At 44.5% G+C, this 25,059-nt stretch overlaps 1 protein-coding gene across 4 annotated transcripts; it reads left to right on the top strand.

Annotated features, from left to right (window-relative positions):
• Positions 1 to 423: 423 nt before the first annotated feature.
• DYNLRB1 (dynein light chain roadblock-type 1) lies at positions 424 to 21,285 on the top strand. 4 transcript variants are annotated; one of them, XM_043604726.1, is made up of 5 exons: positions 424 to 548; positions 9,003 to 9,078; positions 15,536 to 15,658; positions 15,869 to 16,036; positions 20,928 to 21,285. In XM_043604726.1, the coding sequence occupies exons 1-5, from the start codon at positions 546 to 548 to the stop codon at positions 20,969 to 20,971; spliced, it is 414 nt and encodes a 137-aa protein (XP_043460661.1). In that variant the 5' UTR covers positions 424 to 545; the 3' UTR covers positions 20,972 to 21,285. The 4 variants fall into 4 exon arrangements, with proteins under 4 accessions (XP_043460661.1, XP_043460664.1, XP_043460663.1 ...); XM_043604729.1 differs by lacking the exon at positions 15,536 to 15,658 and having other exon boundaries at positions 430 to 548; XM_043604728.1 differs by lacking the exons at positions 424 to 548; positions 15,536 to 15,658 and adding an exon at positions 3,707 to 3,818.
• The last annotated feature ends 3,774 nt before the right edge of the window (positions 21,286 to 25,059 follow it).

The raw sequence follows: 25,059 nt of genomic DNA, 5'->3' as shown, positions 1-25,059 counted from the left end.
TTCTAAACCTGCAGACTCCCAGCTCAGCCCTGACCACTCCATCTGAGAACCTGCCTGGAATATTTCCAAGGGGGTCTTTCTGAAGACCCCAAAGACACCTGACTCCAGTCCCACTCCCCGACTTTACCATGCGTTGGGCGCATTTTGGCTCAAAGACTCACTTTGCCTTAATCAGGGCACAAATGGGGTCTCAGCAACACCCCTTCTTTGCCTTCACACTCGCCCACAACCGTCCACCCAGGATTTCCGGCGCCATCTCAGACCTCGGTGGAGAGTTGAAAACCTCTTCTGACACCATCTTTTGGCACAGGAGCTGGGAATTTTCCACAGCTGAAGCGTTCCTCTGCTTTTCACTATGGGACAGGGCCTGGCAAATTCCTTATGAGCCGTGGGGGAGCTGACTAGACCCGCCCGGCCGTCAGTCCCACGCTGGGTCCTGGTAGGCTCTCGGAGCTGTCCGTTTTGACAGGGTGTTGTGCGCAGGCGCGAAAGGTACCGGGACTGGGCTGAGTGCCGGGGTCGCGGAGCTACTGGATCGGTCGGAGATGGTGAGTGTCCGCCTAGAGCTTGTGGTTGGTGGCCGTAGGGTGGTCGAGTACGACCGCCCACCACCCTGCGTCTAGCCTTCCATTCTCTGGGGTCGTCTCAGAGTGCCGGGCTGGGAATCCGCGGGCCGGGGCGGGGCCGGACCCCAACTGACTGGAGGACGGAACCCGGGTAGCGCGGGCCTCGAGACCCGGACTGGGGACCGAGGGGACCAAGGCGGGGCCACCGGTCTCGCAGGCTCTTGACCGGAAGCGGGAGCTCCGGCCTCGGCCAGGGTCTGAGAGAGAGGGGGAGGCCAGCCGAGAGGCCCTTACAGTTTAGAGTCCTGGGCCTTGTAGCGCGATAACAATAACGATAAGGTTTCCTGGAAGCTTAATTTGTGTTCGACGCTGCTAAGCGCTTTACGTATTTTGGCTTTCCTCCTCACCACGGTTCTGTGAGGTAGGTACGACCATTATCCCCATTTGACATACTTGAAAGCTAAAGCCGAGTGAAACTAAATGCCTTCTCTTGGGAAATGGCGGAGGTTGATTTGAACCCCAGAAGCTTGATTGACACCTTTCTGTCCCTGTGGTTCTTTCGAGCGTCTGGGATTTGGTGCATGAATCAAACCGGCGGGGTCCACCCTTGGGCATCCCAAAGCGTTGCTGGCGGGAACTGTGTGGGCTCTTTATGACTTTATTGGTTTGTTTTCTCATGTTTTTAATCCTCCCGACTTGGGGAAACTTGAAAAGACTTATTAAATGTGAAATCAAAAATCTTATTTAAAAACCGTAAAACCCACAGGAAAAATTGAAAAGGAGAAAGGAACAGTGTCATGACCTAAAGGCAAGCACTTACAATTAGACATTTGTCCAGTCTTTCTGTCTTCAGCTTTCCTTTAATATAGTTTAGCTCCTACTAAATGTACAGTTGTGGTCTCGGCTTTTTTCATTTATTATTACACCACAAAGAATATGATTACATCACTAAAAACATGTAATGTTTCAAACATATGTAACTTTAAAACTGTAAAGAAAAATTTTAACAGATAATACCCGCAACACAGTAAAAACAATAATCTGAAAGGATCTAACTGAAAAATAAATCTCCCACCCAACCCTGACCCCTAGCCTTTGTCTCCAGAGTTGAAAGTTCTTTATATGTCAACAGGCATGTATATGCTCCCTCTTTTTCTGACACAAATGGTGGCTTACTGCAACCTGTACCATGCTATTGTGTGTTTATACTCATGAAAACAAAACATATTTAGACGCACATTTTAACCAATTCAGGCATATCAAGTATATTGAAGCACGTAATGCAAAAAGTACGTGAAGTACCTATCTCACACCCCTATGATGTGTGCCAACAACTGTTGGCATTTGGCTGTTTTCTTCTAGGTTTGATTAGTGCATAACCACATGTACATATAAGCTTGTTTATCACATGAAACTGGAACATACATGTTTCTACATATTAAGGTTACTTTAGGCTATATAGAGAGAGATCTCCTGCAGCTTACTCTGTTCACTTAAAAATATCAAACATTTTTCCATGGCAATATATACAAATCTTTATTCTTTTTAAGGATTGTATGATATTCCATTGCAGTATATATACATTTAGGTGATTTACAGTTTTCCACTCTAGACAGTTTTGCAGTAACTATTGTCTTTTTGTGTATGTGTGTGTGCTCATGCTAGTGTTTTATGTAGTGTTTATGGAGGATATAGGGTAGATTCCTAGAAGTGCTACTTCTGGCATCCATAGTTTGGTAGAAACTGCCAAATTGCCCTTTTTATGGTGATATAAAAATCATCCATAATTCTATCTAGTCTTACTCCACCACACAACTATTTTCAACTCTGTATGTTCTCCTTCCTCTTGGTTCACATATGCATATTTTTCAAGATGTACATTCTGTTCTTTTTTGTTTTAGTATCCAAAGACATTGAACCTTGTTGCTACATCATCTTTGTGATGAATTGTTTTTAGTGACTGCATAATAGTAAAATAGTTGTACCATAATTTGACAAACCATTCCCCCTGGCATACGTTTGGGTTGCTTCTAACTCTTCATTAGTAGAGGTAATGATGTGATGAGTATTTCTGTATATGTAGAGTTTTTCTTCTGTTATGTTATGTTATGTTATGTTATGTTATGTTATGTTATGTTATGTTATGTTAGAGAGCACAAGGCAGGGGAGGGGCAGAGGGGAAGAGAGAATCTTAAGCAGACTCCACATTCCAACATGGAGCCAGATGGATGGCTTGATCCCACAACCCTGGGATGGGGACCTGAGCCGAAATCAAGAGTCAGACACTTAAATGACTGAGTCACCCAGGTGCCCCTGTTTTTCTTTTTGAAAAATTTAGATTATTTCCTTAGGAGAAATTCTCAGGAAAAGAATTTCTGAGGCCACTGGACCAACACACTTATGGGTCTTGCAGTAGTGTTGTCCTGTGGCTTTACCAAAAGGTCAGATTGCCTTTGTACCAGGTTTGCCATAACTGCCAGCATTTAAAAAGATACTTCAGCATTGCTATAATTTTTCATTTTTTTATTTATAGGAAACAGTGAACATTTTTCTGTATGGTTGTATTTTCTCTTAGGTGTATTTTTTACTAGTATCCTTTTGGCCCACTTAACTTTTACAACACCCAGTGCTCATCACAAGTGCCCACTTAACTTTTAGATTTTTTTTGTTTAAGCTTATTTATTTACTGTGAGAGAGAGAGAGAGAGAGAGAGAGAGAGAGAGAGAGAGAGAGCCAGCGAGCGAGCATGAGCAGGGGAGGGGCAAAGAAAGAGCGAGAGAGGGAATCCCAAGCAGATAGTGCAGAGCCCTACACAGAGCTCAATCTCATGAACCATGAGACCATGACCTGAGCCGAGATTGAGTCGATGCTCAACTGACCGAGCCATCCAGGCGCTAGACTTTCTATTTTTCGTAGTCATTTTGTATGATATTTTGGAATTACTCTTTTGTTATATCAGATGCACATGTTTTTCTGTCCTTTTGATTCATTTTTGTTTTATACAAATTAAAATGTTTATGCTTAGTAGTCAGATTGGTCACGGTTTCTTTGTTAACTATTTGCTTCAGATAGTTATTGCTACCAGGCTGAACTAACAAGTAATCCTGGAGTTTTACTGCTATTTGTTTTTCCATCTGTCAGCAACATGCACCTGGGAACTAAAGAACATACAGACACCCATGTTAGTAGTACCTACTACCCAGGATGCTGAGGATACCAGTTGGGCTCTCTCTAGGACAGGAAGTTGGAGATGTAAGTCAACCCTGGGGAACTGCATATCCAGTCAGATATTTCTGATACCAGTTGGCTAGCTCTGCAGAAACAACAAACTTTGAGCTAGAGGTGGCATGACTGGGATGCCTGCCTAGGACTATCCTTTCCCATCTGTAAATGTCCCTGTTTCTGCTTGTGGCTTTGGGGCATCATTTGTTTTTCTTCTTCGCTCTTTTAGGGCTGAACTTGTGGTTTGTTTTAAGCAGTTTCTCCTGAACCCAGGTAGGTAATTGGTGCCCTGTGTCTCCTGGAGACCCCTCTAGACCTCATGGTCCCCACTCATCCAGGCCTAGCCCCATCCTGGTGGTTGGGGTCAAGTTGGAAAAGCTTTTCTCTAGTCTTACAGAAAACTATTTTTATTTAATTTGACTATGTAAAAATTTTTAAACTTCTGATTATTGAAGAAAATCAGAAGATTAAATGAAAAAGGGAGGGAAGTGTAATTTATGTGATGGACAAAAGTCTAATGTTTCTGACATACAAAGTTTTTGAAAATCAATAGAAATGTGGAAAAAATCAGAAGACTCAAAATGGAGAGATGTAAACAGTAAAGTTCATTTCAACTTCACTGATAATTCTTAAAAATGAAATTAAGTTGACTTTCTGTTGTTATATGATTTGTGCATATCAGATTAGTAAAGAGTCAGAAAACATTGGCAATACCAGTCCTCTGTATTCCTTGAACATGCCAAACTTGTTCCTTGCACTGCTTTGCTTTCAGTCCTTTGCCTGGAGTGCTCTTCTTTCTCATCATTTAGTTCTTGGCTTAAAGATTACATCCTCAAGTGTTCCTGGTACTAGCCAAAGTAGCATTCTCCTGCACCCTGCCCAGCCCTGTCCCTCTACCCTGCAGTAATCTTGGTTACTTGTTTTTTGAACATCTTTTCGCCAGAATGTGAGCTCCCTGAGGGCAAGGACCTTATCAGTTGTGGTCAGTGGTATATTCAGCTCTTCTCTTGACCTGCTACAGATCTTTGGGCAAAACTCTTCTTTCTGAATCTCCATTTCTTCATTGTAAAATGAAGATCATACTAACCACGAAAAGTTCAGATGAGAGAGGTGTCTGAAAACATTTATCCCAGTATCTGATCTACTGAGCAGGTCAATGCATAATTGGTGTGTTTACTTTTTAAGAAGCCAGATCTCAGTGGCAGGTTCTCATTAAACTTAGGACCACCTAAACCCTAGCTCTTGTTTACCTTGGGTACTGTAAGGCCATGTCTCCCCTCCTATACTTAAAAAGGTTGATTTTTGTAAAACGTAGTTGTAGAAGTGATTTTTATTTGCTCATTAAGTATTTATTGAGTCTTTATGGTGCTGAATAGTGGGATTATAAAGTCTAGGTCCCTGTTCCTGGAGTGCTTTGGGTTTAGCACACAGATAGTTACATCCCATTGTGGTAAGTGCTGTGAAGGTGGGGTGCCAAGGGTGCCCAGAAGAGGGGCAGGAGGCTCATGAGTTGAGTCCAGAGAGCTGGGAGTTAGTTACATCAAGCAGTGAGTCAGGGAGAAAAGGTTGTTTCCTTCAGACAGAGCAGCACAGGCCAGGGGCCCAGACAGGCCGTGCTTGCCCCCTGCAGTCTTTTCTCCACATAGCAACCGGAGCCATTCTTTTGAAACAGATCTTGTCATTCCTCATGTCAGAGCCTGCTAGTGGCTCCCCATATCATCCTCATTAAAAACCATTCATTGCTGTGGTCTACCAAGCCCACTGAAATCTAATCTGACCATGGCTGCCTCTCTGATCTCTCTCATCTGGTCACCTGCCGCTCACTGCACTTCGGCCACACTGGTTCCTTTGAGCCCTGGAACATGCTATCTCAGGGCTCTTGTATTTGCTCTTCGCATTGCCTGGAACACTCTCCCTAGAAATCCACATTAGCTCCCTCATTTTCTTCAGATCTCTACTCAACTATCACCTTAGTGAGGACTTTGCTGACACTTATTTAAAATTGCCATCAGTCCTTGCATTCCAGATGCCCCTTCCCTACTATATCTGACATTTATACTTCACTTATTTCTTTGTTTAATGTCTGCTCTTCCCTCCATGTCAGCTTCATGAAGGCATGGGTTTTTTGTTAGATTTTGTTCACTACAGCATCCCCAGACCTAAAACAATGTCTGGCACATAGAAGGTACCCATATACCCGAAGTGGGGCTGAAGTATAACAGTCATGAAATAATTCATCTTTTTCATTTCAGCCCCACTTTGTAGTCTCCAGGGGATATTTCAGACCTCTATTCTGACATCTTTGATTTTAGCTTTCTTTCCCTTCTCTAGGTTGATTGCAGATTGGCTGGGCTGTCGATGTTGAGTATGTCAGAGAGCCCTGTGGTCTCCATGTTAGAGATCTCTTTCTTGGATGCACGGAGAAGGGTTAAAAAATGTTTTTAAGTAGAAACAACATATTAGAAGAAAAAGAGTCTGTTTTGAAAAAAAAAAAAAGAAGAAGAAAGAAAGAAAACCTTATCTATAATTTCCTGCTCTCAATGTGGCTCTTATTTTTTTCAAAGTCCTAACTCTCTGATTTTTTTAAATGTTTTTATTTAGTTTTGAGAGAAAGAGAACAAGCTAGGGAGGGGCAGAGAGAGAGAGGGAGACACAGAATCCAAAGCAGGCTCCAGGTTCTGAGCTGTCAGCACAGAGCCCAACGTGGGGCTTGAACTCACGAATGGTGAGATGACAACTTGAGCCGAAGTCAGACGTTTAACCAACTGAGCCACCCAGGCGCCCCCTAACTCTCTAATTTTCATATGGTTCATATGGTTCATATGGTTTCATATGGTTCATATGGTTCATATGGTTTAACCAACTGAGCCACCCAGGCGCCCCCTAACTCTCTAATTTTCATATGGTTCATATGGTTCATATGGTTTCATATGGTTCATATGGTTCATATCATCAAGCACTTTATTTTTGCATTTTAGCTGCTTTCACTTAATGTTATGTCATACTTTTGTGGTGGTATAAATATTCTGATCACCATTGTTATTTTTGTGTGTTAAATTCGTATGAATGGACATTCCATTGTTTATTTGGCTTTTTTTCCTAATGATTGGGCATTTTTGGCTCTTTCTACTTTTTGCTACTGCAAGGTGTCACTGCAGTATTGTTGTATTCTTCCTTTAAGTTATTTCCTTAGGATGAATTTCAGGAAAGTTACCAGGTCAGGTTGAGTACTGTGTAATATTTACCACTATCACACTTTACCCCTCCTCTCCAGAATAGCACTTAATAGGAGCTCAGTGAAAGTCTGTTGAATGAATTATGACCTCATACATGCATGACCCATTACATTGTACTCAAATCCACAGAGCTAGCCCTGTCCTTTTACCCAGGCTCCAGATTTATGAGGCTTCAGGCTATTTGCCATTTTGTAGGAAGAACTTGTTTGCCCTTCTCTCCAGCATTTGAGTATTCTTATATCATTGGGGAGTGGGTGGTAGTGACTGGATTGTCAGTCTTATGCCTACTAGAAAAACAATACTTCATTGTGCTAGGTCCATCTACTGTTTAGAAGCTCCTCCTCTTCAGGCCAACCCATTAGCCCTTGGGGGTGGGGAACCACTTTTTTTAGGCAGATGGAGCCTCTGTTTTCAACATAGTCCCAACTCAGCCTTTGAGTAGCTTCTGACTGGATTCTGGACCTGTCTGGAAGGAGCCTCCTAAAAACAAGCACACTTGAAGGCCAGTTTCCATCCACAGAAACAGGCGCAGTTCAGTGAAGCAGCTGTTTATTGAGCACCTAACTCTGCAGAGCATTGTAGAAACTCTAAGTAAACCAGTACCTAATGCATTTCTAGTCAAGAGCTTGGGGAGCTGGGGCGCCTGGGTGGCGCAGTCGGTTAAGCGTCCGACTTCAGCCAGGTCACGATCTCTCGTCCGGGAGTTCGAGCCCCGCGTCGGGCTCTGGGCTGATGGCTCAGAGCCTGGAGCCTGTTTCCAATTCTGTGTCTCCCTCTCTCTCTGCCCCTCCCCCGTTCATGCTCTGTCTCTCTCTGTCCCAAAAATAAAATAAAAACGTTGAAAAAAAAAATTAAAAAAAAAAAAAAAAGAGCTTGGGGAGTCAGAAATGGGCAGACTCGCCTGAGTTGAGGATCAGTAAAAGCTTCATGGATGAGGTGATGTCTTAAATGGCCTAGAAGAATTTGTTGGATTTCTTTGTTAGGGTAAAAAAGATGTAGAGATAGGTATGGGAATGGAGATGGAGAGTTGAAGGAAGGGTAAAGAGATAGGAGTGATCATATAGAAGGCCTGGCATGGCAGGGTGAGGACCCAAATGCCATGTGCTAGTTTTTGGAGAATCAGGATTAATGAGCCCCTTCCCCAGGCTGTGTGCCATGTGTTACACCCTCAGATGCTAGCTTATTAAGTCACTGAATTTATCCTCATGGTGTTAGAGCAAATACTTGGTGCCCTGGAAGAGACAAGCGACATGCGCTCAGGGAATCAGAAAAGACTGTTTATTTCGCACCGGTGCCAGCCCAGCAGAGTCACCTCCAAAGCCTGAGCCCTGAACTTTGGCATCAGCCTTCTTTTATGGTTGGGATGGTAGGAGGTTGAGAGACAAAAGAAAAAGGGTGGTGCTCTGCAGGCAGTTGGTGGAGGCAGAAAGCAAGTAAGATCATGGAAGCCAAAAGCATGCAAAGGGAGTATCCAGCCACAGACATCTGACTGGCCCTTTGTATCTTGTTTTTACTAGCTTTTCTTCTCAATGGAGTCACTTTTCTTCTTTAGAATGTTTTCAGTTGTGCTGTTTGGGCCACAAGTGACAACTTAGTCCTCTTCCTGTTAAGACACCACTGTTTGGGTTTTTTTCAAATCACCAGAGTCCTTTCCTGAGGTGTACCAAATATGTGAGTCATGGATGCCTCTATACTCCAAGAATGGTATTTATATTCTGCTCCCAAACAGCTAAGCAGGGAGGGAAAATAGTGCCTGATAGGCAAAGGGCCTGGAGTAGCCCCGCCCCATGCTGGGGTTTAAGTGCTGGAAATGGCCTAGGGACCACTCCGAACAAGCCTGGGGGCTTTGAGAAGGTGCCTAGTGCCTGGGTGTTGTTTGTTATTGGAAGACAAATATATGATTCATTTGCCAGGAGTGTGAGGGAATTAATCCAGTCTTACTGGCCCTTCTTAACTTTGGTCTTGTTCTCTCTGGCAGGCAGAGGTGGAAGAGACACTGAAGCGACTTCAGAGCCAGAAGGGAGTACAGGGAATCATCGTGGTGAACACAGAAGGTACCCCCTCCCTTTGGCTATGACCTGCACGCAGGCAGACCCCCAGAAAACAGCCCAAATAGAGCCTGACACTGTTTACTAAGCCCCTTCATATATGGGATCTAATTTTTACCCTTTTTAAAACATTTCCAGTGTCCCAGCACTATAGTTGGAATTCCAAAGTTTAAAAAAGTAAAAATTCACTCAGTCCCACTGCCCTAACAGATCATACTTTTTAATGTGCCATGCTTTTTTTTAGCCCTTGTACAGGTATGTCTTCTCTTACTCTTTTGCATGTTTATTCATGAGGTTGTTTTTTGGCTTTTTTCCTTCATAATTTACATGACCAAATTTTTTAACTACCAGTTCAATGTTTATCAGACATCCCCCATTCATATTGTTTCTACTTTTTTTTTTTTTCAATGTTTATTTATTTTTGGGACAGAGAGAGACAGAGCATGAACGGGGGAGGGGCAGAGAGAGAGGGAGACACAGAATCGGAAACAGGCTCCAGGCTCTGAGCCATCAGCCCAGAGCCTGACGCGGGGCTCGAACTCCCGGACGAGAGATCGTGACCTGGCTGAAGTCGGACGCTTAACCGACTGCGCCACCCAGGCGCCCCTGTTTCTACTTTTTAAAAAAGTTTTTTATTTATTTTGTGTGTGAGAGACAGAGAAAAAAAACACAAGTTGAGGAGGGACAGAGAGGGAGAGAGAGAATCCCAAGCAGTCTCTGCACCGTCAGCACAGAGATAGATGTGGGGCTCGAACCCACAAAAACTGTGAGGTCATGACCTGAGCCGAAATCAAGAGTTGGATGCTCAACCAACTGAGCCATTTAAGTGCCAGGTGCCCCTCTACTTTTTTTTTTTTTTTTTTTTTTTTAAGTAAACTCTACCCATAGTGTGGGGCTCAAACTCATGACCCAGAGATCAAGAGTCACATGCTCTACCAACTGAGCCAGCCAGGCACCCCTGTTTCTGCTTTTTTGCTAGATAATACTCTGGCCTATAACTTTTCCCTCCTCTTCTATAGCATTTTTTTTTAAACATCCCAAAGAGTACAGTTACTAATTTTCCCAAGCTACAATGGACTAACATTTATCACACACTTGTTTCATGCCAGGCCACAGGCTGGTGCTTTATAAACATATTGTTTCATTTGTTCCGTAAGGCAGCCCTGTTGTCTCCATTTTGTAGTGGAGAACATGGAGTCTAGACATTTAATTGATTTGCCTGCCATTACAGAGCCAGGGTTTCATTCCAAGTCTGTCTGAATGCACTTGATTCTCACACACTGTACTGTGAAGGATCAGAGTAGCTGCTGGTCTGGCCCAGGCCATGCCCAGGGTCAGCCCAGCTGGGCTCCCCCGATCAGCGTTTAGTCAACTCTGATTTGTTTGGGACTTCTTGAGAGCCCTGCGTGGATACGTTATCATTCTAGGCCTTGTTTTTAGAAAGGGGAGAATTCTCAATAATGCCTACGTAATAGAGCAAAATGAAAGTCATCAAGAATGAAAAAGTGAAAGTGGCATGTCCTCAGAATATTGTTTTCCAGGGGTGTCTGGGTGGCTCAGTTGGTCAGGTGTCCAACTTCGGCTCAGGTCATGGTCTCACGGTTTGTGGGTTCGAGCCCTACATGAGGCTCTGCGCTGACAGCTCAGAGCCTGGAGCCTGCTTTGGATTCTCTCTCTCTCTCTCTCTCTCTCTCTCTCTCTCTCTCTCTCTGCCCCTCCCCCACTTGTGCACACTCTCTTTCTCTCTTTCTCTCTCTCTCTCTCAAAAATTAATAAACATTAAAAATTAAAAAAAGAAAATAAAAGAATATTGTTTTCCAGGGTACCTGGGTGGCTCAGTTGGTTGAGCATCTGACTCTTGATTTCAGCTCAGGTCATGATCCCAGGGTTGTGGTATCGAGCCCCGCCTCATGCTCCATGCTGCTCGTGGAGCCTGCTTTGGGGTTCTCTCTCTCCCTCTGCCCCTCTCCCCCACTCACACTCAAGCTTCTGTGTTCTTTTTCTCTAAAATAAAAGTTAAAAAAAAAAAAATGTTGTTTTCCAAGTTGTCAGACCCTGGCCAGCCTAGAACTAGGCAGTACATGCTCTCCAGCTCTGTCAGACTCTAATTATACCCTGCAATCGAAGCAGGCAGCATGGTGGGAGCCCTCAGGACATTGTGGAAGGTGGGAGCCCTCAGGACATTGTGGAAGCAGGTGCAGGTCCCAGTTCAAGTTTGCCACTGATCAGCTGGAGGACCTGGCACTTCCTCTTCCCCTCTTTAGACCTCAACTGCCATTAGTGGAATGGTTGATCCAGGTAGTTTCTTCTGGGTGTTTCTTACTCCAAGACCTAAAAGACCATTTGTGTATCACCCAGAGAGAGACTTTCTTCTTTCTTGGACTGGACATTTTTTTTAAGTTTACTTATTTTTGCGAAAGAGAGCGAGAGCGAGCATGCACGCTCAGTGGCAGGGCAGAGAGGGGAGACAGAGGATCCAAAGCAGGCTCCATGCTGACAGCAGAGATCCCAATTCAGGGCTCGAACTCACGAACCATGAGATCATGACCTGAGCCAAAGGCAGACACTTAACTGACTGAGCCTCCCAGGTGCCCCTTGGACTGGACATTTTTGACCCCAAATGGGTAGGGAACAGCTCCTGGGGTTGTTCCCCAAATGGGGAGGGAATAGGCCTCCATCAGTATTTGCAAACCACAACCTTCATTCTTACCTTAAAATGGTCTCAAAACTTGAGCTTTTTCATTGGGAAAATAGAGCCTCAACTGCTTACCTTTTGGATACTAATGAGCACTTCTTTTTCATAAACGAATGTGGCAGTATTGCCTAGTGACTAAGAATATAGAACACAGAACCAGACTGCGTAGGTTTGAATCCTGACTCTACTTATCAGATGTGTGATCTTGGGCTAGTTATTTAACCTTTCTGTTCCAGTTTCCTCATCTGTAAAATGTGGATAATATACTACCTTCCAGGGAAGCTTTTAGAACAGTACCTGATGTATAGTAAATGCCATGTAAATGTTAAAATTATCATGTGTATGTATTTATTTATTTTTAATTTGTGTCCCATTCACAGAGCTCCCACTTTAGTCCTCATTTACATTTCACACCGTGCCCCTGCCAGGCAGGGGTATTGCCCATTTTTCATATGAGAAACCCAGAGCTGATGACCTGCCCAAGGTCAGCCAACTGTGAATGGAGATGGTCAGAACTCACTGCTCTATAGAGCCTGTAAGCTTTCTGGAAGCTTCCATTAAGGATGATCAGTTAGGGGGGTGCCTGGGTAGCTCAGTCAGTTGAGCATCTGACTTCAGCTCAGGTCATGATCTCGCCGATCCCAAGTTCGAGCCCCGCGTTGGGCTCTGTGCTGACAGCTCAGAGCCTGGAGCCTGTTTCGGATTCTGTCTCTCTCTCTCTCAAAAATAAACAGTTAAAATGAAAAGGATGATTAGTTAGGGATTCCTATTATCCCCTGTAGGGTTTTCCTACCCCCATAATTCAACTCAGGGGCCTCTTCTTGCAGGATGCCTTTCCTGATCACTCCAGTCCAGACTGATTGCTTTTGGCCCTGAACTCGTGACACACCCTTATCCTAGTCACTTGCCAAACACCTGCCACTACCTTTTGACTTCTCTGAGTTGGCCATATTTAACTGTTTCACAATAAAAGTGTGAATTTAAGCAAAATTGCCAAGAACTTAAGGAATATTTCATTCCATTTGTACCTGGTCAGACCACCTGCCATCTTCTGCTGCTACCCACACGGGGCAACATAAAAGACTCAAATGTGTAAGCTTCATGAGGTTAGAAATTTGTCTCTTGTGTTCACTACTGTATCCCCAGCACCTAGAACAATGTTGACATGTAGTTGGTGCTTAATAAATAGTAATCCCCCCACACACCTTGTCTGTGGTGGGGCGGGGGGGGGGGTACATTCCAAAACCCCCAGTGGATGCCTGAAACCGGGATAGTACCCAACCCTATGTACACTGTGGTTTTTTCCTACATGTACACACTTGTGATAAAGTTAAATTAGTAAATTAGGCACAGTAAGAGGTTAACAATAACTAATAGTAAACAACTATAACACTATACTATAATAAAAGGTGAATATGGTCTCTCTCAAAATACCATATTATACTGTATTCGCCCTTCTTGGGATGATGTGAGATGATAAAATTGCCTATGTGATGAAATGAACTCAGGTGAATGACATACAGGCATTGTGACGTAGTGGTAGGCCACTGTTGACCTGATCAGGAGAATCATCTGCTTTCAGACCAGAGTTGATGCAGGTAACCAAAACCATGGAAAGTGATACCGCAGATAAGGTGAGGGGCTACTGCCTCTGTTAAATATTGTTAATGTTCTTTATTGTTGATTGATGAGGCTGGGTTTGGTGGGAATATCTGGTTATACAACTTTGGTCTTGACAGATCTGAGCCCCAGGTTAGAAATCCTGCTGCCTTGTGACCAGCTACTTCTGCAGACTGCACAGTCCCAATTTGTAAAGGAAGAAGCTTGAAGCAGGCGACCTAATCATTAGGCTATCTTTGAGATGTCCGCAGTTCTGACACTGTCTGAATCTGGACTTAAATCTCTTATCCTTATTTGAAATTCTCCCCAGTTTTGGTCCCTGTTCTGCCCCCTCACCACCTCTAATGTTTTCTTTTGTTTTTAAAGTGAGCCATCAAGTAGTTAGTTTCTTGTCTCCTTCATACACCTCTCACTTAGTAGAAATGTGATAAAAATCATGACAGTATTTGAATTGCTGAAAGAAGCCCTTGAGAGCACTCATTTGTCACCAGCAATAAATGCTTAATGGAGTCTCTTTAAGGACAATGGTGAGTGTAGCAGACCTGGTCCTGACCCCAGGAAGCTTATAGTCATAATGATCACTTCCATAATGGTGAGGTGTCAAACTCCAAAGAAAATGCTCCAAAGGAAAATCATGTGGGATGGTAAAATGGGGGCATTGACCACATCTGGGGCTGGGTAGATACACCAGAAAATGGAAACCTGAGGAATCAGTGGGAATCACAAAAGAATGAGGAAGGAAGGAAAGTTCCAGGCAGAGAAACCTGAAAGAAGGTGGCCTTGTGGTATATAAGAAGAGAAGGATAAGAGGTTTGATCATGCAGACTTTGCCAGGCCTTGATACTGGCCCTTCAAGTACCCTGGGTGGGGATGGGATTTATTGTGTGGTGATGTTGATAACAAATCAACATTTATTACATTCATACTCTCTTTCCTAAATATTCTTAAATGAATTAGCCATATTTAATCCTCACAGCACAAGTACCATTTTACAGATGAAGAAATAGAGGTTTAGGTTAAGTCACATGTCTGAGACCACATAGCTATGAGGAGACAGAGCCCAGGGTATTTGTCCAGGTCAGAGTTTCTACTCAGTCATCACTGTAGCTGCTCATAGGCCATCCTCGGGAAAGTCCGCTATGAAGTGAGGTCTCCAGGGGCCCTGGTGGGCACATTGTTGTCATCCAGGATCCAGTAGCAGCGCTAGTGATCTAGTCCTCTTGTCCCTTAGCATATGTGCTGCCGAACCAAGCACCGTCTCGTCCCTTAAAGGCAAGTGATCACTATGGTCTGTCTTCATGACTTCACTTCGCTCAAAGCAGTCTCTCTGACTCAGCTGCCTCTCTTGCCACTATGTCCTCTTCTGCCCAATCTTGTGTTCCTGCTCCCTAAGAAGAAAAGATTGGGCCAGTTTCTTGCCACCTGTGAGAAGGCCTGAGGGTGATTGCCTTTCGCCAGTCTTTAAGCTGGTCACTTGTGGGCCAGATCAGCAGGGTTGTCAGCCCCCAAATCTAGCCACTTACATGTGAGGAGCCACTTGTGCCATATTCCCCACAAGTGCCTGTCAGCTGTGGGCACTTAAGGCCTCCTCATTGGAACCTGCTAATATGTCACGGTGATTCATAGATACCTGATGATTTAGTTGTGTCCTGAGGTGGCTCAGGCTGAGCCCGATTCTTCACCTCCATGACAATAGGCACTGTCTAGTAAGAGAGATCCATTTAATAGTTCATTGCAAGGAAACAATCCTCAAAACAGAAAAGGCTTCGTACACAATGGTGTTCGCTGCTTAGTAATTAAGTAAAAAAATCCAGCCTACGTACCAACAATAGAGGAATGATTAACTCTGTGGAAGGTCCATTTGTGGGCTCTTTGAAAGCAATAGCAATGCTGTTTACAAGTGTATATGCAGACAGAGAAACAGGCTTAAATTTGAGGGGCACAATCATGTGTATAGACAATGTGTTTACAACTGGGCCCAAAGCCTCCATTGGTGGGAACTGGATCAAAACACTAGAGATGGTAATGTCTTGGCACAAGCTGACCTTTTTCTTCTTCCTACTTTTCAATATTTACCAATTTGTAAGAGCTGCCCTCCTTGTTCAGGTTCCAAATGTTCTGAATGATAGTCTCTCCTTTTATTGCTAGAAGCCAGTCAAGACAGTGCCAAGAAAAGAGGAACCCAGCAGCAGAGCCCACAGGCGTACATTCGAATCCTAGCCCCACTGCTTATCTGCTGTGTGACCGCTCAGAGCTTCTGTTGCTTCATTGGCGAGTGAAGATGGTGATACCACCCCCAGAGTAGTTCTGGGGACTGGCACTGCCATAGTTAAAGTGCTCAGCACTGTGCCTGTCAAGCCCTCAGTAAATACTGACATTGATTGTTAACTGTCAGTCCAGTACTCTTGAATTAAGGGTGCAGTGTTGGGAGCTGGGCAGAAAAGGGCTTCAACATCCTGTTCAGTCTCTGCTCTCCCTCAGGCATTCCCATCAAGAGCACCATGGACAATCCCACCACCACACAGTATGCCAACCTCATGCACAACTTCATCTTGAAGGCCCGGAGCACCGTGCGTGAAATCGACCCCCAGAATGACCTCACCTTTCTTCGAATTCGCTCCAAGAAAAATGAAATTATGGTTGCACCAGGTAAGAGGTCTTCCCTATTCCCACTTGGGAGCAGACTGTCACAGCATATTCTGTGCCTCTTATCAGGAAGGCTTGGCACATTGGTGTCTCCACAGGTGCCATGGAAAGGACTGAAGAGTTGAAGGTTCAGAGGTAATATGCCTCACTGCCTGGCCAGTCTCTGGTTGGCATCCCCAGCAAATACTTGTTCACTGTGACTCTAGACCAGACCCTGTACTAGATTCTAGGACACAGAGGGGAATCGTGATCTCATGAAACATAGAGGAAGGTATGATTAGGTCTTCCCAAAAGAGGGAACATTCGAGCTAAATCTAGAAGGCACAAGAAAGAGTGTAAGCAAGTTGGAGGGGTGGGAAAGCTGTGTTTGAAGGAAAAAGAATTTAGTGATTTAAAATTCAAAGCATAAGGTAAAAATACGTACAGTCATTTTATCCTTGAAAAAAAGTTAAATTGCCCACTTCTAAAGTATAGTCCTAGGATGCCAGGGTGGCTCAGTATGTTAAGCATCGACTTTGGCTCAGGTCATCATCTCACGGTTCATGAGTTCAAGCCCTGCATCGTGCTCCCTGCTGTCAGCACAGAGCCTGCTTTGGATCCTCTGTCTCCCTCTCTTTCTGCCCCTCCCCCTCTCTTGCTCGCTCTTTCTCAAAAATAAACATTAAATAAAGTCAGTCCATCCCTCAGTCCTGTCTCTCTGGGCCCCGTATGGTCAGCTTTTCCTCCAGCATTGGAACAGATTGCTGCTTTTGTTTCTCATGCAGTGCTTGGTCTGCATTTAGGAGCTGTGCGTACAAACAGTACCTGTGCCTTGAGGATCATTTGCACATGATGAGATGCTCCTCCTGGGAGAAGCCCACAAGGACTGGGACTGCAGGAGGGAATATCAGGGCCACCTGTCCCGGCCTACATCACCTCACTCACATTTACAGACTGGGTGATAGACAGATTGATTTTCCAGGACTATTTTTATATTGTTTCTCTTTCTCCCTCCGTCTTTTTTGGGTGAGCCACATAGTTGTGAGTGTGCAGGAGTTAGGTGTGCACGCGATGATGCTTGTATAGCTCATCTAGGCCATCAGTATATGTGTATGAAGAAAGAGAGGTAGGACATTTGGTCAAGAGGTGTCAAACACCAAACTCAGCTGTGTGGACTTGACCCTGTGAGAGTTCTAAAGGCAAGAAGGTGGTATGATTGTGACTGGGTTCTAGATGAAGGAGGGAAATAGGGAGGCTAGGGATGCTGAAGGTCCTTGGGCTTGGCTTGGCAACACAGGTGGCAGGGAGGCTGGCTGCAGAATTCTGGAGTAACTTGATGTGGGGTCAGCCACCCAAGTAGCAGAGCAATGTTGGTTCTGTTCCCAAGCCTGTTCTGGCCCAGTTCTGCTACTTGAAAGGATACAAAGGAGAGAACCATTGACCGAGTCACAGGGGCCCACAGTCTCCCTGGGACACTCCCTAGAGGGGTGGGGACAGAGCTGGTTGATAACAGAGAACATAAGATCACTTCAGTGGCATTTATTCCAAAAACATGCCATACACTGTGTATCAGTTTAATCAGTGTCTAATGTATCACTTGCCAACCTATTATGATGCTCTGGTTCTGTGAGGAAAACCAGATTGCAGCAGACAGAAGCTATTTCCCCTTGAGTGTGACTTTACATCAACCAAAGTCTGAACCCCGATTTCCACATCTGTAAAGCATCAAGTAGAGTATTATACTGCTCTCGTCCCCTGAGACACCCCATTGATTGAGGGGTCGGCTTTGGGTGAGGCAGAAAGGCTCAGAAATATTTGAACTCAGATCCGTCCCAAGATTTCATGTTGTATGGCTACACAAACCTCCACATCCCTAAAAGTTAGGCTAGGAATGGTCTCTGTTGACCCTGTGTGTCAGAGTAGACTTTGTGCCCACATGAGGGCACACGTTGTGAGGCAAAGACAAATGATGTGGTTTCCAAATTCGATTCTCCATGGACAATTTCTCTTGACTTAAAGCTTCTGAGAATGTCTCCTCTGGACCCACAGAGTCATCTGGAAGCTCCTGACTGTCCATTCTCAGCTTGGCTGCAAAGGCATCTTCAACTTGCCCTTAAGGACCCAAAGGCATTCAGAGTTAACGGGTGTAGTTGCTACTTGAGTCCAGGATTGGCAACTCCCACGTTAGAGGTTCTTCTTGGGGTTCACAGGCCCAGAAGCCTCTCAGCCTTGTCAGTGGAGGTGAGGATGGAGTGGCTGGACCCTTCCTAAGCGACACACAGAGGCCTGCAGGGAGGATGTGCACACCCTCTCACTCTCACTTGCTCGCTCACTCTGTCTGACACTCACACTCTGACAGTGCCTCACATTCCTTTATACTGGAGAGGTGTGTGACTTCTTGAGGTTGCCTTAAACACAGTGAAAGTTCCTTCTGAACACCCTCACCACCTCTCCAGCCGTCCTGCTGCTACCAGTGCTCCATCTTGCCTTTTCATTTAGCCAACCAGCCTGCTTATCTGTATTTTAAGTCTGTCTCCCCGCCTACACAGTTCCAAGAGGACAGAGATTTGTAAGCACATAGTATACATTTAACACATAATTGATTAATAAATATATGAATGACTCCCTAGATCTCCCTCCATTGTTGACACCCCACTGTGGGAGTAAGAGGTGGGGTCACCAGTGGGGGATGAGGGTCAGGAATGTCTGTGGGACATGGTATTTAGGATGAAAACCAATGATTTGATACCTTGACACACCCACTTTGATATGGCAAAAATACGTGGGGTGGGGGGGAGGGGGCGGGGAGGGCAGGGCAGGAGCCTCTAAAGTATTAGGGCCAGAATGCCTTAGGATTTCCGCAGAGCACAAGCCCCACAGGGACAGCCCCCAGCCTAGAACAGGCCTAGTTGCCGCATGTTTGAGGTGGGTCCTTCTGAGACTGTAATTAGCACCCCACCCCACACCTTGGGAACAACTTGGAGGAGCGCTGCCCAGGAAGGAAGTCCACTGTCCCCTTCTTCCACCTCATCTTTCTCGTTGATCAGACAGAAGCTGCCTCCCAGACCACAAATAGCAAAGATAGTTTCAGACCGTCTGGCCCTCCATATGTGTACCAAATTTCATCCCATCCTGGCCAAGAATAGCCCATGTGAAAAGACTAAAAAAACAGACTTTGGTTTTCATTTATTAACCTAACTAATATAAAGCCAAGTTAATGCAGCATAATCAAGCTTTAACACTCTGCTTCCCACAAAGCTCTTATAGTGATAGTATTGAATTTAGAGTTTGATTATTTGGAAAAAAGACTCTAGTATTGCTAATTGTGTCTCTTTCTCTTGGTGACTTGTTAATTATTTCTGTTTATATTTTTAAGTGATTTAACTTATACAGATTACTTAGTCATGAAATTATTAATCTTGTAAAATCTGTTTCCTCCTATCTGCAACAGTCTGTTGTCATGGGAAGAAGCAAACTTTAGGCTTGAATCAGCACACACAAAACAAACAAGGCCAAGGTCCTGCCATTTCTCCCTTGTTCAGCAGAGGGCAGATCAGAAGCGTTCAGTGTTATCTGGGTCAAACCCAGCTAGTTACCTAGCTACCCAGCTCTGCATTTTTGCCTTGGCTTGGGCAAGTCATTTCACTCTCTGAGCCTCAGTGAAATGGAAAACACTAGTATCTGTCTCACAGAGTGATTTACTGAGGTACCATATGAGAAGGGGTTGGCCCGGGGCTAGGCACATGGAAGCCTTAGTAAATGTTTGGGGTTTGGTTAAGTGGGCAATGTTGAAACACCCTGCTTCTCCAATTTTTGTTTCTATGATAAGAAGAGCAGTCAGGCTCACCCCTGAGAGCTTGGACTAGCTATGATTTCATGTGGACATTCTTCCTTGCCGGGCTGGATCCCCAGAACTAGAATTGAGATACCTTTGGCTCCATTTGACCTGGTGCCCTTGAAATTTTCCTCATCCAGAAGACTCTTGAAGGCCAGCAGCTGAGCTTGTGACAGAACTGACATTAACCCAAAACCAGTAGGGTTGAGTTTGGAATTCCATTTTTGACACTAACTAGCTGGGTATTCTTAAACCAGTGGTTGTCCCAGAACTTGCGGCATCAGCATCACCTGGGAACTTGTTTAAAAAAATGCAAATTATTGGGGCGCCTGGGTGGCGCAGTCAGTTGGGCATCCGACTTCAGCTCAGGTCACGATCTCGCGGTCCGTGAGTTCGAGCCCCGCGTCAGGCTCTGGGCTGATGGCTCGGAGCCTGGAGCCTATTTCCGATTCTGTGTCTCCCCCTCTCTCTGCCCCTCCCCCGTTCATGCTCTGTCTCTCTCTGTCCCAAAAATAAATAAACTTAAAAAAAAAATTTTTTTTTAATGCAAATTATTTTAACCATCCTGTAATTAAAATTAAAAACCTAATTAAAATTAAAAACCTAATTAAAAATGCAAATTCTTGGGCTCCACTCCAGATCTACTGAATCCAAAGGGCTAGGGATGGGGCCCAGCCCTGCCGGTGATTCAGATGCCCTTTCTTTTGAGAACCACTGCCATAAGCAATTCATTTAAAGTCTTTGAACCTGAGTTTTCCTACCCAGAAAACAGGGATGATAATCCTACCTCCCTGTCAGTACTGTGAAGATTAGAAAAGAGAATACAGTGCAAGACCCTGCTGCCAGGTAGGAGGAGGGGCTTGCTCTCCAGCAGCCACACCTACCGGAGCCCTACCCCCACCCTCAGGGAAACTTGCAAGTTCTTCTTCTGTTTCCCCAGCAGTTGGAAGTAGCCTGAGCATTGATGCTTTTTATTGTTCCCCTCCCCTTTTATGGTTGGTGATTGGATGATTTCCTTTCTAGTGTGTTTTCTCCCATTTTACATTTAGTGATTTATTTTTTCATTTTTCTCTTTTGCAGATAAAGACTATTTCCTGATTGTGATTCAGAATCCAACTGAATAAGCCACTCTCTTGGCTCCGTGCATCATTCCTTAATTTAATAGCCCCCAAGAATAATAATGTTAAGCATGTCAACCAACTGGCAGGTGGAAATCACCTTCGATCCTACTTAGACCAGTCCAGTGACCAAAGTCATCAAAGTCGTCCCTCTGCTGGCCAGTCACCCTTGAGTTCTTGGGTGGGCCTTCTTTCCTCATCTCCAGATTTTGGAGCAAGAGCTTTGAGTAGTCCACACCCTGCTTCCTTCTGACCTTCAGCTCACTTCGTCACCCTTGGAAAGGCTGTTTTTCTTTAACTAAAAATAACTGAAATGCTTACCCTGCTGTGTGTCTTTAAACACTAGGTTGAAAAGGCCTCTCTGCCTCTCTCTTCCTGTGTAATCACGTGGTCTAATTGCTGAGCCCCAGTGCTGCCTCTGGCCGCGATGGCAGATTGTGCCCATGGTTCAGAGAGACCTGCTCCTTACTGCACCTGTGGCCACACATGCTGAACTGAGTCTTGTTTATAACTGGTACCCTGGTTTCTGGGCCTCTTGTCCCTAGCCATCCCTCTCAACATTTCCCACTGCCACCAATGTTTTAAAAGGTTATTTTTTTCTACTATACTGGGGATAGGAAAGGAGTGATATTTGTTGAGTACCCAGAATGCACCAGGTATGTTACATACCTTGGCTTATATCATCCTCACAAAACGCTACAGACAGTGTGAAAGCCATATTAAAGATGAGGAAAATTGGGGTCTAGAGAATGACTTGCCTTAGGTCTCACAACTGTGACAGAGTCTCAGACTCCAGAAACTGTTTTTTCTGCACCTTCTTCCAAGAAATCCCCACTGGTCCTGTTTACCTGAGTGACCACATCCTGGGTAAATGTGTGCCTTCCCTCAGACTCGTGTGTGGGTCCCAGAACATGCCTGCTACTCTGTGAGGCTCTGGGCCCCATCATCCGGTAGCACTCTGGGATTTTTCCCCCCAGAAACCACATGTATTTATTTTTTATTAGGTTTTTCTTTTTGTCTTTTTTGTTACCTTGGAAACAAGAGGGAAAAGATTGATAACTGTGTAGTATAAACTTTGAAATCCCCCTTCATTGTCCTTCATTTGCCAAAAGTAACCTTTGTCTACAGTGGGTTCTTCCATCTAGCAAAAATATCTCTCTGAATTTTCCAGTGAAGTTTCCTTAATGGTGTCAGGGGAGTAAAAGATGTACCCTTGGGAGCCCAGGGGTGTAGTTCATAAGGGTTCAGCAAAATTTCTTCAAACACTCCCTTTTTAGTGAAAGATGATAGGGATTTTCCACTCCATAATATATCCATATTTGTCTTAATATGGCAGTAATCCTTTCAGATAGTTTTCCCCAAATCTCCAAGGAAAACTGATTTTCTAGGAAACCACAGCATGTTTGCCCTGTCCCTGTGGACTCAGGAAGAACACCTGAGGAGAGGGTGATTATAGGACCAGAGCAAAATGACCTTGGATCAGTATTGATTGATTTAAAGAAAGTGAGGTATAGTCACTGGTATCTTCTCTTTGTTGTCAGGCTTTTTTAGGCTGTAATCTAAGTCTAAGTTTCCTGTGTCCTGGCTTGAGTTTCTCCAAAAAGGACAATGGGGAAGACGGTCTGGTCAACTTAGATTATCCGGTGGCACAGTCTGATTTCTAGAAGAGGGAAGGGGCCCTGTCCCTGGGGAAGGATGTGGTCTGGCTCCAGAGCAGGTCTTGAAGACCTCCCCCTCCTTTCTTCCCTTAGTCCTTCTCACACACCCTCTTGTTTGCCTTAAAGGATCCCCCAAGATCCTAAGGAAGGTTTAGGCTCAGTCTGGCTTTTGGGAAAACAAGATGACTCATGAACATAAAGATACTCTGCCTCTGAGTCCCCTCGGCAATGGGATTTCTTTACACATGGGAAGCCTGCATTGGATGCACTCCAGTTTGTGATAACAATGTGTAGAACTCCCTGAACTCATCTTAAGATGTAAAAACTCTGGTTTTTAATTAAAAATTTAAATGATGGTGGGGGCGCCTGGATGGCTCAGTCGGTTAAGCATCTGACTCGGTTTCAGCTCAGGTCATGATCTCATGGTTCATGGTTTTGAGCCCCTCATCAGGCTCTGCACTGATGGTATGGAGCCTACTTGAGATTCTCTCTCCCTCTCTCCCTCCCCCTCCCCCGCCCATGCTAAATAAATAAACTTAAGAAAAAAAAATTTTTTTAAGTTTAAATGATGATAGAACATATGTAAATAGCCTGTACTTAAAGTAGCAAGTGTATGGGAATATAATACCTACTAAGGTTGGAAACTGACAACCTTAGTGTGTGTGAAGGGAAGAACATCACTTCTGGGTTTCAGAAGTACATTTGCCAGTATAATATATGGATGTGCCCACTGCTAGCATTATGATTTTCAAAGATACAGAGAAGTTGAAATAATTATATACCTCCATTTAATTCTACAATTAACATTCTGCTACATTTCTATTATAACTACCCATTCCTTTATCCATCCATTTTTTGATGCATTTCAAAGGACAGCGGCAGACAGTACACACTCCTAAACACTTCAACATGTGTGCCAGTAACCAGTTTACCTTTTCTGGAGGGCGGGTAAGATTTACTTACAGTAAATGGCATATGACAAGGGCTTACACCAGCCAGCTGAGCCCCCTATTCAAGATCACCTCACCCTGAATGCTGTCCTGCTTCCCAGCCAGTCTCCACCCCTACTCCCCAGAGGCAACCCCTGTTCAGACTCCTTCAGGTATGATCTTCACGCTCCAAGGTGCAGCTCCATCCATCATTCAACCATCCACCTCAGCACTTGGCACTGTGCCTGGAAATTCTGATGTTCCTCTGTGAGTCGGTATTGCCTTTCTCCAAAAATGTCTTTTTAAAGCACTGCAGGAATTACAGGCTTTCTCCTGTTAACGTATGTTGGACTCAAACCAACTACTTTTGTACATTTTTTCACTGAGAATCCCAAACCATCTTTCCACACCAAATTCAGCTTCTGGTGAATTACCAGGGGGTGAAAAGAGAAATGCAGATCTCCTAAATTCAATCATTATGGCAGGTAGAAATCATAAAGTTGCCAAACATGTCAAATCAGTAGAGCCACAATCCAGTGTCCATGAACTTAAACTGATCAATCATATTCAACTGAGAAGGAAAGTAACACCAAACACAAAGTGCTAGTTTGTTCAACTGTTGTGTTAAACAAGCTCAGTTGGATCAAAAGGCAACTTTATTATGGTCTCCCACTGTCTTTACATTGATTCTCTGGGGCTCGTGCTTCCCTTGCCCCTGGATGGGATGTCAGGCAAGTCTCGAGGCTTCTCTCCTCATTCCCAGGGCCTTGAAGGCCCACTGGAGATGATGTGCCCAGTCTGGTGTGACGACAAAATTTTGAACCGAATATGGAGATGGAGACTGCCCCTCACCTACCAGGTGCTTGACCCTGTTTCCCCACTTGGTGCTGTCCCCTCTTTGGCCCCATGTTGCCATAAGGAGAATGAGATGGAAAGTGTGTACTTTACCAGGACTGTTGTGAACGAGTTCTGGCTCTCTAAGCCTGGCGTGTGTTTAAAGCTGAAATTCGTCCTTCTGGCTCATCTGTGGTGAGTTTTCAAGACCTGTCTTGTCCTACCTGCCACTCCCTTACTTTGGACGATGCACTCTCCCTGGCTGGCCCCTCATAACTGTGCTTTTGGCCTCTGGTTCTCAGGGTCCCCTGTACACACTTTCCGTCTGTCGACTCAAGGTGAAGCAGAAGCTTCCACCTCTTTTACAGGCAGAAGTCTGGACTCACTTTGGGGCCCCTTGTTTTGCAGTCCTGCACTGGTCCTGCTCCTCTCCTCAGCATAGGCCACTATTGCCTTGGGGCTTCAGCAGAAACAGATGAAAATTATTAGACTTTAACTTCCTAGTTCACAAGAAATATGTTATTAAAAACTTGTCTAAAAGGCAAGAATAGGAATTTCATGATTTTTTAAAACCTCTGGATTTCAAATACTTTTTTTGTCCTACAAGACTTGTTTGGTTTTCATGTATTATTAGGTTTTCAAATATATTTAGAGAAAACATTATAGACAAAGT

Source organism: Prionailurus bengalensis, chromosome A3 (genome assembly GCF_016509475.1).
Source record: "Prionailurus bengalensis isolate Pbe53 chromosome A3, Fcat_Pben_1.1_paternal_pri, whole genome shotgun sequence".
Classification (NCBI taxonomy): Eukaryota; Metazoa; Chordata; class Mammalia; order Carnivora; family Felidae; genus Prionailurus; species Prionailurus bengalensis.
This window is presented reverse-complemented; position numbering and strand designations above follow the sequence as displayed.